Source organism: Pipistrellus hanaki (assembly GCF_964339955.1).
Source record: "Pipistrellus hanaki genome assembly, chromosome: 10".
NCBI lineage: Eukaryota > Metazoa > Chordata > Mammalia > Chiroptera > Vespertilionidae > Pipistrellus > Pipistrellus hanaki.
Genome location: NC_140512.1, coordinates 18,963,218 through 18,975,949, shown reverse-complemented (window position 1 = coordinate 18,975,949; position 12,732 = coordinate 18,963,218). Strand labels below are relative to the sequence as shown.

The window sequence follows — 12,732 nt, the reverse complement described above, 5'->3', positions numbered from 1 at the left end:
GGCTTTAAATATTAAACAGATGTTCTCAACTCGGGTGATTTTGTTTTCCCAGGGAGCTTTTAGCAATATTATTTGAAGACATTTTTTATTGTCATGATTGAGGTAGGGATGTTACTGGCGTCCAGTGGATAGAGGGCAGAGATGATATTAGCCTAGGACTGGCCTCACAGCAAACAATTATCTGGCCCAAGATGTCCATTGTGCCAAGGTTGGGAAACTGATACAAGGGGAGAAGAAATTAAAGTTTGGGGCTGTGAGAGGGGAAGACTGGTTTGTGAGGAAATGCTAACAGGTCACCTCCCTTTTATCACTCAATGGTGCAGACACCATTATGCATACAATAGTCAATGGGAATTAACTCTAAGCAAAATTTCTCACTAAAACTGGACTTCTCCATTTTCCCAGTCTGAAATGTGTCTGTCCTGCTCTTATTCCTACATAGAGGAATAATTTCAGTTGAAAATTTGATGCCATTACAAGAAATTTCAAGAAACAGTTTTAACAAACAACTTAATTTCCCCTACTTTGTCCAGTGGTTGTTTGTTTTAGCTTTGGAGTGTTTTTACTCTTTCTGGAGAACCATGGAATACAGAGGGTTATTAAGAAATAAGACTAACAAGGAACTGAAATGAAGAAAGCTCTTACATTCATTATGGTTAGTTCCTTATCCAGACTTTGGCATACTGGTAAGATTTCTCACTACAACCAAAAAATAGTGGCTAAACATTTTCTGTCTAAGTAGAAAAATAGTATATATTTTAGAGCCTACTTCTTTGAATTCTTTTTCATAGTTTTAACAGGTTTTTAAATTGTAATCTTTTCTTCTGACAACATGACAGGAGACTCTGTTCATAACCTTGTTCAGCAGCTCTTATAATTAAGAAAATCATACTGATTCTGGGAGTGGTATTGGAACTGGACACGGGTAAGCTGTCATCTTAAGCCCAACAGAAACTGAAATAACCAAAGCCTTGAGTCACCTGAGGAGGCAAAGAGTATTCACCTCCGGTCACCTCTGCCCTTCATCAATGTCAACCTGACCGCATCTGTGACTTTGGTCCTATTTCAGAGCTCAACAGCCCCACCTCGGCACCCAGCTCCGAGAAGCAGAGCCCCATGGCCCAGCAGCACAGCCCCTTGGCCCAGCAGAGTCCTCTGGCCCAGCCAAGCCCAGCCACCCCCAACAGCCCTGTCACCCAGCCAGCTCCTCCTCAGCCACTGCAGCTACAAGGACATGAAAATAGGTAACGTTTCCTCTGGCTTTTCTGATTCTGAGAGGGAGGGGCGGGGGGGGGGCGTGGAATTGAGGACAAGACAAGACACAGGCAGGAGATAGATTTTATTGAAATGGAAATTGCCATGTGGACTGTCCTGTGATTTTGAGATTGTATGTGTGTCAGAAATGGTGTCCTGTCCTGCCCAGCAAGAGAACTTTTCCTGAAGAAATGATGAGCGGTTGCAGGTGAGTAGGGATTAACCCGCTGAAGAGCACATTAGAGATCCCAGGCAGCATGAAGAGCATGTACCGAGGCCCTTTAGGAAGAGGGAGCTGTCAGGCTTGGAGGGAAATGGGGCCAATGTAGGGAGGCAGAGGGGAGGAGGGTGGTTTGAAATGAAGCCAGTGAGGGTGGGAGGGGCTTGCCCTACAGGGTCTTGTAGGCATGCTAAAGATTTTTATCTTAAGGATATTGAGATGTTCTTAGGGAGTTTAAGCTGAGGACTGAAATAATTTGGTTTGCTTTTCAAGATCTCTCAGTAGACCCCCAGAGAGAACAGACTGAAGGCTGGTCAGAGTGAATGCAGGTTAAGCAGGCAGAGATGGCTGCCAATGTCCGTAAAGGTAGTGGCCCAGAGAGTAAAGATTCTGGAGAAGGATACAGTTGAAGGATTTGTAAGCATAATAAATGTTAGCATTTGACCTTATATCCTCCTACTCAGGATCTAATTAATTTCATCCATTTCACATTATTCAGGAATACAAATAAGGCACTTCAAACTTCCAGGAAGGGGAAAGAAAAAAAGAAAAAGAAAAAAAAAAGAAAGGATGCCATATAAAACCCACGTTATTTTTTTTTAATTGGGGCAACATTGGTTAATAAAATTTATAGGTTTCAGGTGTACAATTCTATAAGAAATTATCTGTATTTTGTATTGTGTGTTTACCAACCCATGGCAAGTCTCCTTCTATCACCATTTACCTCCCCCTCCTTCATTTCCCTCTGGTAATCATCATGCTGTTTGCGTCCATGAGTTTTTCGGGTTGTTTTGTTTTGTTTTGTTTTGTTTTTTCTCAATCCCTTTACCTTTTTCAGCCAGCCCCACATTATCTTCTTACTGTGGCTTGGGTGTACCCTGGGTTAGGCCGAGCCAGTAAAGAGGGATGAAGACTTGTTCCCATTGTTTCCCCTTTCGAATGAGAAAAATAGAAGAGCCCCTGGGAACATCTCTGAAAACAAAACCCTCTCAGGTCATTTCCATCATTCTAATGTTTTCTGAGCATCTGCTTCCCATCTTCTGCCTCCCGTGATGGTGGAGATGAAGTGAGACCCAGTGTTTGAGTCCCAGAACTCTAGGTTCATCGCTCGTACTGTTACAAAGCCAATAGTTTCCCTCTGCCACAGGTGTTATTTCCATAAAGCCCTGTTCTATCCTGATTTCCCCTGTTGGCTTTCATAGAAAAGTCAATGTTGTCCTCAACTGTTTATGGTGTTAATATATTCCACAGAAGTAAAAAGACTAAGCCCCATAAGGCAATTCGTACCGAGGTAAGAATCTGACGATCCAGAAGAGGAGTAAGTCCTGGGTGCCTCAGTAATAAGCCCCAGATGTGTTCACTTTCACCAGATGTTGTTTGGATGGATTGCACTGGTTCTCCCCAGGACTCATTTCAGACTCAGGAGGAGGGATCTGAGCGCTCCAGCAGTTGCTGAGCCAGATTCAGACTCTAGGTTCTGCCACTCTTGATTTACCTCCCAGCCACAATGCCACCTTAACCTCTGCAGAGTCAGACTGGACTGGAGATGGACTCTTCCTTCCAGCCTTGGGGTGGGTAAATCAAAGGATGTGATAGCTCAATGGAAGGCCACTATTTGGTCCCCACCCATCTGCTACTAGCTCACAATGGTCTTTGGATATATTTTTGCCTGACTACAGAATAATATATTTTCTCATTCTAGGATTAATAGGTTGATCTGACCCAATTTTTTATAAATCACTGACAAATTTGCCCAGAGCTCTTAGCTGTTTCTGCTTCAATAATATTAAAACCCTGGAAAGTGCCCACTCCTGCCACTCAAGATTTCTGGCTTAACTCTGATTGTTAGTGAGTAGCTAATTTGCATATGAATAAGGAGATGCAACAATCTTGCAGATACCAGCACCATTTTTCTAGCTGCATTTAGAGATGATTGTGGTATCAGGGGGAAAACTGCCTTTTTCTAGGCTGTGGACGTCTACAAGACAGCTTGTATGCCAAGTGCACAGTATGGATTTCCTATCAGTTCATTTGTACAAGAAGTGCCCACCTACATGTCAAATTGAGCCAGTTCCCATGTTAAAGTGGGGTCAAATAAAATGATAATCTACTTGCAAAGTTTTATTTTATGAGTTAGAGTGAGGTATTATTTTGTCCTATCTTATTTACTCTTGGCTCCCAACTGACACCCTACACACCTCTACCCATTTCTCTGTCCCTTTACATTTTTTTTGGTTTTGCTCAGGAAACACAAAATAATCTATATATACAAAAGGCTAATATGCTAAGTGTCCCTCTGCCCATCTGACTGGTCGCTGTGACACACCCTGACCACCAGGGGGCAGACGTTCAATGCAGGAGCTGCAGAGCTGCAATGACTTGGCAGTGGTGGTTCTCAGGTGATGCACCTTGAAACCAAAGAGGAGGGAGTCTGGTTTCTCGTGGGGCCCTGAAATTCCACCTTTTGCCATGGATTTGGTTGTTGCTGGGGCACTGTCGGCCCCGAATCTGGTTTACTGCACACTTGCATTTGTGTTCCACACCCTGTACAACAGCAACTTTGCCGAGTGCCCTCTAGCACTCCGGGATCCCTAGTGGGATGCTGAAGAGCTGGTTTTGGTCCAATCCCAAGGGGTCCCAGATTGGAGAGGGTGCAGCCTGGACTGAGGTGACCACCTCCTACCCCCCTTATTCCCCGTGCACAATTTTCATGCACCAGGCCTCTAGTTTTATATAAAATTGTTTTTGTATAGAATGTATTCTTTTACTTTTTAACTTTATTTTTGTCATTGACACTATTATAAATTTCCCCATTTACAACTCCCCTTTGCCCACCTCCACCCAACCCCTGCCCCTCCACTTTCCCCTCACCACATTATTGCATGTGTCTATGTGTCATGTCTAAATGTTCTTTGGCTAATCCCTTCACCTTCTTTCATCTAGTCTTTCCTTCCCCCTTCCCATCTGACAACTGTCAGTTTGTTCCATGTATTCATGCCTCTGTTTCTATTTTGCTTGTCAGTTTATTTTGTTCATTAGAGTCCACATATAATTGAGATCATATGGTATTCGTCTTTCTCTGACTGGTTTATTTATTTTTTCAATCTACCTATATCCCTAAGTAGCTTATTATAGATTTTCTGTGGCAATAGGTAAAGAACTACAGTATTAAGTATTCCTCTATACTAAGGTGATAATTTTTTAGATTACCTTATTCATGGTTGGTACAAGCTATTTTAGTCCCCTTTTGGAACTGGAAATCCTCTCAGTTTAGAGCAGTTTGGATTCATAGAACAGTGCTAAACAACTAGTTCTGGTTTCTGTATTTTATTAGTAAATAATTTCTAGAAACAAGAAAGAGACAAAGGTTAAGCATAAACATTTTTGCCTTTCCTTCCATTTTATGACCATGATGGTATCTGATACTTACCTGATAGCTATAGTCTAGTATTCAAATGCTACACAATATGTGTCTATTCTTAACAATGACCCCGTGACTTTCTACTTGATTTGTAGTTGGTGAGGATACCTTACTATCGCTCCTCTGTAATATTGAAAAAGAACAAACCTAACTGGGTAAAATAGCCTTTAATTATGTACTTGTGGAGTATTTCGAGATCATGTACGTTGTGTTTTCATGAAGTAATGGTCTGACAAGGTGTATATATGTGTGAGAGAGAAACAGAGAAACAGGGGGAGTTGGTTTACTGGTGTTAAGACAGACTGCATAGTTAAGTATTTAATCCCCTGGACTTGTGAAGTTGTAGTTTTTACATAGTCAAATCAAAAAGGGCTATCCATAAGTCCTTCTCCACAAAGCTGTGGTTGAACCATCATTTTCACCTTGATATCGTAAGGAGCCAAATGGAAAGTATGCAATATGGTATGTGTTAAATATTGAAAAATATTATTCGCTTAATCTTATCATAATTCTGAACATGCAAAAACATCACCAAGAAGAATCATTTGATCATTCTACCCCCTTAGAATACTGAGATACCAAAGTAAATCCCATTTACATTTATTTAGTTACAGGTCAGAAGTAAAAGCAAGACAAGATGTGAAACCGGACATCCGACAGCCTCCATTCACGGACTACAGGCAGCCCCCCCTGGACTACAGGCAGCCCCCAGGGGGGGACTACCAGCAACCCCCACCCTTGGACTACAGGCAACCTCCCCTGCTGGACTACAGGCAGCACTCCCCCGACACCAGGCAGTACCCTCTGTCAGACTACAGGCAGCCCCAGGTACCTCGGCCAATGAGATCATCGCAGGCCCGGGACCAAGACTTCCTGAAGTACAAAAAAATGAAATAGAATGGGAGGCAGAGGAAAGAACACCCTTCTGGGATAGACAGCCCAAGTTCTATTCCTAGTTATGATATCATCTGGGTAACACCCACATCCTCAAAGCGCTCTGAATAAATAAATCTTTTTCAGAATAAAACAGGACAATCAATCAATCAGTGGGTGAGTGGTAATGGGATGCACTAATTCCTGCTAATATTAGCTAGCTAATTCCCAGTATATTGTCTTGTCAAAGTAAAAAAAAAAAAAAAAAAAAAAAAAGCTCTTATCTGGAATCTCTAATACAGATAATGCAGAAAATTTTACAGATGTCAGCAATGGAGGTATTTTACATCCATAATTATTTACATAGCCCTCTACCTCCCATTTGGTGGGAAAGGGCCAAGTCCTTATGCATGAAGACAAGGCCAAGCCCGGCTTCATCAGCCAGCCTGCAACCTCTGTCACAAGCACCCAGTCTCTGTCTACGTAACACTGGTTCTTATAATTACTTGTTCATGTGAGATGTGCCTTATGGCGACTTCCATAACCCCTCTGAGCTTCGTTTTCTTAAAAAGAGGGTCTTCCTTGCAGACTATGGTGAGGATTCTACTTTTTAATGAAACACACTTAGACCAGAGCTTGGTATCAAATAAATATTCAACTAGATAACAAGATACAGATTAAGTACAATTTCAATTAATTGTGTTTTATGTAGGATTAAAGATCACCTTTATCTCCCTCAAATTTTAAGAACACTGAAGGTCAGGAAACCTTGGACAAACTGCATTTTATGTAAAAGACAAATTGGTTGTCTACGCTCCAACTTGATATTCTGTAGTTTGTGCACAGAGTTGTAGTGAGACCCCCATTAAAATTTATTTTTCTAATTAGCAAACCTCTAACTTACACACATACACATATGCACATGGACTGGTACATTTATTTATACAGCTCCATAGCACTGAATGAGAACACTCGAAGAAAGAATATTGTCCAGGCCTATATGCAGTAATTACATGTTAACCAAGTAAACTGATGAACATCAATGTAAATGAGCTACACAATGACCAAGTAAATTGTGTACTGATCTGCTCGAACTTGGTCTTGCATTCTGCGTGACAGTGAAGTCAGATTGCGTCTCACATCACAACTCATTTGGAACACATTATAGGAGAGAGAAGAACAGAGAGACTGAATACAGAAGCTTGTTTGATATTAAACCATTGTTTATTCCATTTTTCTCCTGGCCCCAAAGGATTTCGATTATTTCACCGTGGACATGGAGAAAGGAGCCAAAGGATTTGGGTTCAGCATTCGTGGAGGAAGGGAATATAAAATGGATTTGTTCGTGTTGAGATTGGCAGAAGACGGGCCGGCAATAAGGAATGGAAGGATGAGGGTAAGAACAGTCCTTTTTATAGAATTGCTTAGTTCTGGAAGAAACCCATGGCATTAGGAGAGTGCTGAAGCATGCTATTCAACAAACAGATGATGTAGGTTTCACTTCCTTTCATTTCATGACCCAATTTTCTGAAGTTTGACCAAAAGTTACATAAAAATTTGACCACTTATTTTCCTGCTTATAGCCTTCTAATTGACAAATAGTGTTTTACATATATAGTTATCCTAAAGAGTAAACTTTAGGAAATGGACAAAGAGTAAACTAAAGAAAATGGACAAAGTAATCTAAGAAGTGAAAACAGGGCTCCATATTTTTCCGTGGTTTGATGATTTCATTTTCATTTGAGAGCAAATCTTTTTAAATGTATTTTTAGCTTTTTTCTCCACATTTATTAATCAAATGGTTCTGTGTTTCTTTGGAAATATTTCTGGTGTGTTGACTGGTCTTTCAGCTTTGATGTTGGGCAGACAGAAACATCTGGAGAAAGGTAGACTAAGCTTCTTGGATATAAGCTGTCCATAAATATGATAGGAGTGAGTATTTTCAATTAGAGTGTAAAGCTGGAGTGTATTTTTTAATGTAGTAGTTACTTTGAGGCTTCTGATTGATGGGTAACTGATTTTTCATCTAAAGGTACAAAAATAAGCTTGATAGCAATAAAGAACGTTAGTCTCTCTCCCTTTCTCTCTGTAAAATGGTGATTAGTAAGAACATCATTAAGACTAGTTATTATAAATAAAATCTCAAAATCATTCTTGCCTACCCTTCTTGCTCTTATAGTTAATACAGAAAAGCTGTGGTTCTTGTTCGGATTCTTCCACTGAGCCTCACAAACCAATTGCTCCCGGACAATTGAATAAATCTGTTATTCCTACCACCAACTCTACCATTTCTGGGATTCCCATTCCCACAGTGCAAAAGTAGAAAGTGTGTAATGTAAATTGTGTCTATTTTTCTCTGCCCCTTCACAATGCTTTGATGGCTGGGAAGTATCCAAGTTAGAATCTGAACCCAATCAAAGCTGACTTGAGAGACACCCCCACCCTCGCCCCATCCAACACCAGCATCCTCTACACGTGGTTTTAGCATAGGCCTCCGCATGGTTTCCTGGCTCCCAGCTTTCCTGTAAACAGTGTGATACAGGTAGGATGTGTGTGGCTAGGGCTTTGTTAATCACCACTAAAGCTTGTCTAAGGAGCTTCTTACCTTGTTCCAATGGTGTGCTAGAGGTCCTCCAATCCATGTAAACACAGATTTAGAATTTATGGGCAGGTATTCAGTTGTAAGAAAGATACTTTATCTGGCTGATAAATGAGTCCTCTACCTGGCTTTCCAAAAGAATGGTATTATTAAAAAAAAAAAAAAAAAGCCACTTGGAAATCACAGAAATTCCATGGATAAGCTTTTACTGCTTGATTTTATCTCCAATCTTTAAAATAAGGCTGAGGCCCAGGCTGATGTGGCTCAGTTGGTTGGGCATCTTCCCATGCCATGAAAAGGTTGCTGGTTCAATGCCTGGTGAGAGCACTTGCCTGGGTTGAGGCCTCAATCCCCAGTGTGTGTGCGGAGGAGAAGTATAGGAGGCAGCAGATCAATGTTGTGTTCTCACATCGATGTTTCTCTCCCTCTCCCTTCCTCTCTCTCTAAAAAACAATAAAAAATAAAATAAGGCTGAGAGCTTAGCAGAAATGGATGAAAGAGTTCTTTTCTGCTTTTTACAGATTACATTTGATATTCAAATGTTTGAAGTTTTTCTGACTCATGAGTACTTATGGCACCAGTGGAGAATTTGTCTAGGGTGACAAAATCCATGTCAGGAAAAAGGGTTATTTCATTATATAAGTTGAAAGGTACTCATATTATCCACTGTCTGAATTACATAAATACTTTGTTACCTGTATATAGATCAAAAATTGTTCTTGATAATAGCACATAATTAATTCAGATCTTATTTTCATGTTTATTATCAAATTTAATGATTTAAAGCTAATCTTTTCCACCTTCATTAGTACTTATTTATAATTGGCAGTAACTTTAAATTCACAGATGTGTTTAAATTACTTCAAAAAGGACCTGGATCAACCAGTATTGGCATGAATCAGTGGTTTGATTATTTTAAACTAATTCATAAACTAATTCATAACACATTAGATATAAGTTACCAATTTGGAAATTTCACACTGAAGTTAATTAGGGGCCCATTTTTCTTTCTTTTTTAAATTTCTTTATTAATTAAGGTATCACATATTTATCCTCAACCCCCCATTCCAATCCCCCACCCCTCCCCACTCATGCCCCCACCCTCCTATTGTTCTTGACCACTGGTTAGGCTCATATGTATGCACATAAGTCCTTTGGTTGATCTCTTCCTTTTATCCCCACCCTCCCTTTGAGGTCCAACAGTCTGACCCATGGCTCCTTATCTCTAGGTCTGTACTTGTTCATCAGTCTATGTTTTTCACCATTTCCCCTAGATGAGTGAGATCATGTCCTACTGGAAATCTACTTATAAGAATAAAAAAATGGCCGAAACCGGTTTGGCTCAGTGGTGAAGCGTCGGTCTGCGGACTGAAAGGTCCCGGGTTCGATTCCGGTCAGGGGCATGTGCGTTGGCTGCGGGCACGTCCCCGGTGGGGGGTGTGCAGGAGGCAGCTGGTTGATGTTTCTCTCTCATCAACGTTTCTAGCTCTCCATCTCTCTCCCTTCCTCTCTGTAAAAAATCAATAAAATATATTTAAAAAATAAAAAATAAAAAAAATAAATAAAAAAAAAGAATAAAAAAATGAGACAAACAATAATCGTTATGCTGAAAGACTTATGAATCAGTCTGTAGTGAGTTTCTTTCTGGGCCAACAGTTCTTTTGAGACCCAATTTCAATGTCAAACAGTTCGTTATGTGTACATGTCAGCAATGATATTTCAGTTCTGGATGGTGGACAAATGGTGGTAATGCAGGTCCAACCCTCTCTGGTTTGGTCCTGGGAAACCTGCAGTGTTACACAGCTGCTGACTGCAAGGCATAGTCAGAGTCTTCCATCTCTGGACTTCTTCTCTTCTGTCTTCATGGTTGGAGTAGTCCTGTCAATTCCTCTCTGTTGCCAGAATCCACATGGTCTCAAAGTTGTTTTCTGAAAATACACAAAATCTTTGTGTTGTTTTTGTTTTGTTTTTTCATCTTATTTTAAACTTCCCACTTAATACCATTAATGCCCAGATAAATATAGATTTTAAATTTCTGCACATATGATGCTTATAAGGCAGCTTACACCGCAATGGCTATTATGACTTGATTCATAAAGTTCCAAAACTCCTGAGAAAAATAGGTGAACTAGATGTTCGCAGGCTACCTTTAAAAATAAGTGCAAGGAGAGACGCTAGCACCCAGTTTTTCCCAGCCTCTAAAATATGCAGTCACCGTTCTTCTGTGCCTACACTAAACACAAACACATGCTCCGTGATCCAGTATATTTGGAGAACACTTCATTTCCCCCCCTTTTTCATAATCAGAAATAGGCAATGATCTGGTAATAGCAGCATATCTTAAATTAAACCCAGCACAGTAGAATTACTCAAATACAAAATGACTATGCAAGAACTGGATGACTCTGGAAAATCATTTTTGGTAACAATTAATGAATCACTGTGTCCTTGGTTTAGGGATGTAAATAATACTACTTTTGAAAACTTAGTTAATGCATTAGATATAAGTCTCTGAACCTCAGACTTTTCCTGGGTCTTTTACATCCGTCTTGGTTGCAGGGCAGTGGCGGTATGTTCCTGTTTAATAGTATAAGACTTTGCTACGAATATAAAGAAAACCAGTACAGTTGCAGGCAGTGGGGGTAAAGGAGGGAGAGCACAAAGGAGGTTATTAGAATGGGTATAAAAGCAGCCTTCTCACTCTGGGGATTCTAAGGAACATTGGCACAGATATGTGTCTTTAAAACATGTCCTTAGGCATCCAAGTGAGATCCCAGGCATCCGAGAGAATATTCATGAATCTCATGATAGACAGCTAGATACATCCCAAGAGTGAGTTCCAGGTAAATGACTTGACTAGTCTTTCTGGGTAGCTGAGGCAATGAAAATGATCTTATCAAAGATCTGTGGCAAATTAGACTGTTTGACTTTCAAATCAAACAATAAGTACTCACACTGAACATAGTTGTTGTTTTTTTCCTCCTTGAAAAGCATTGTATGTTTAGTCTTTTTTTCTTTCTTTCTTTCTTTCTTTCTTTTCTTTTCTTTTTTTTTTTTTTTTTTTTTTTTTTTTTTGTCAAATAACTATATTCTTTCCACCTGATGAAACAAGGGTCAGATGAAGCAAACATCCTAATAAGGTACAATGGATTTTTTCAAAATATGGGAACCTACCTTAGCAAGCCAGGATCAGACAGTAGTGGAGAATTTACAAACCAAAGTTCAGATACATAAGAGAGAATAAGAAACTTTTTCAGAAGCTCAATTAGATGCATATTTAAGATAGAGGCTCTGGGATCCCTGTATTGGAAACATATAAGAGCAACTAAATAAATGGATTGAAAGAGTCACTAAAAATATGACTATTTGGGGCCCTTCTAAACCCTCACCCTCACTCAGAACCTTCCAAATAATCAAATGTGGTATATTTGCTTTATTAAAATTTAAAGCATCAATCCACTTTGTTGAAAATAGAAAGAATGATATATACCTGATAGCACTGATGGGAGGAGTTGAGAAATATACCAGATAATAGAATTGATATTTTTTATTAAGACAAAAGAGTGAGGTATTAGGTTGTGAGAAGCGACATCAATATTAAGATATGTCATGGAATACAATTTAAGTTGAATAATACCATGAGAAAAACACCAAGCAAAACCATGTGATCATAATTACATGAAATTGTCATTTAAAAAAAAAAGTAGAGAGTACCATATTTTTACTTTAATAACTAGTTTTTCAACATCAACATTAAAAGTTGAATGACAAAACAAAATACAATCTGTAAATGCGGAAAATAACGGGAATGGGGCAACCATCATGTCTGATTGCTTTTCTTCAGTCATCAAGTAGGCTAGTATAAGAGAAACACAACTGACATTCAGATTTAAGGAAACAATATAAGAAATTATTAGAAAATATAAATGGATGTATTTTTTAAAGATTGTTTTGAAATTTGTAAAAAGTCCTAATAAAGTCGAGAGGGATAACATTTTCGTAACTGATGAATAAATCTCTGGTGCAATGCTCTTAGGGACACAATCTAATTAAAAACTGAAGATAAATAGGAAACACAGGAAAGAATAATGAACATGCAAAATAACTTACTGGTGAAGCTCAGTGAAGCAGAGAATCTAGGAAATCAAGAGGCATTGGAGGGAAGGGATAGTAGTCCTAAGCGCTAAAATAAAAATCTCAGAATCGAAGTAAAAGAATCTGAAAGGAGATCGAGTTTTCTCTTGAAAAAAGCAAAATATTAACCCTGTTTCATAAAAGTATAATACAGTAATCACCCTTATCTTCAGTTTTGTTTTCCATACTTTCAGTCACTCACAGTCAACATGGTCTGAAAATATTAAATGG

General features: G+C 39.3%; 1 protein-coding gene across 8 annotated transcripts in view; it reads left to right on the top strand.

Annotated features, from left to right (window-relative positions):
- The window catches only part of MAGI2 (membrane associated guanylate kinase, WW and PDZ domain containing 2), a 1,098,541-nt gene that overhangs the window by 1,005,205 nt on the left and 80,604 nt on the right, over positions 1-12,732 (top strand). For all 8 annotated transcript variants that reach the window (XM_084897036.1, XM_084897035.1, XM_084897034.1 and 5 more), the window contains 3 exons: positions 1,070-1,244; positions 5,504-5,723; positions 7,021-7,164. In XM_084897036.1, coding sequence (XP_084753162.1) covers positions 1,070-1,244; positions 5,504-5,723; positions 7,021-7,164 — 539 coding nt within the window. The remainder of the gene's footprint in view (positions 1-1,069; positions 1,245-5,503; positions 5,724-7,020; positions 7,165-12,732) is intronic.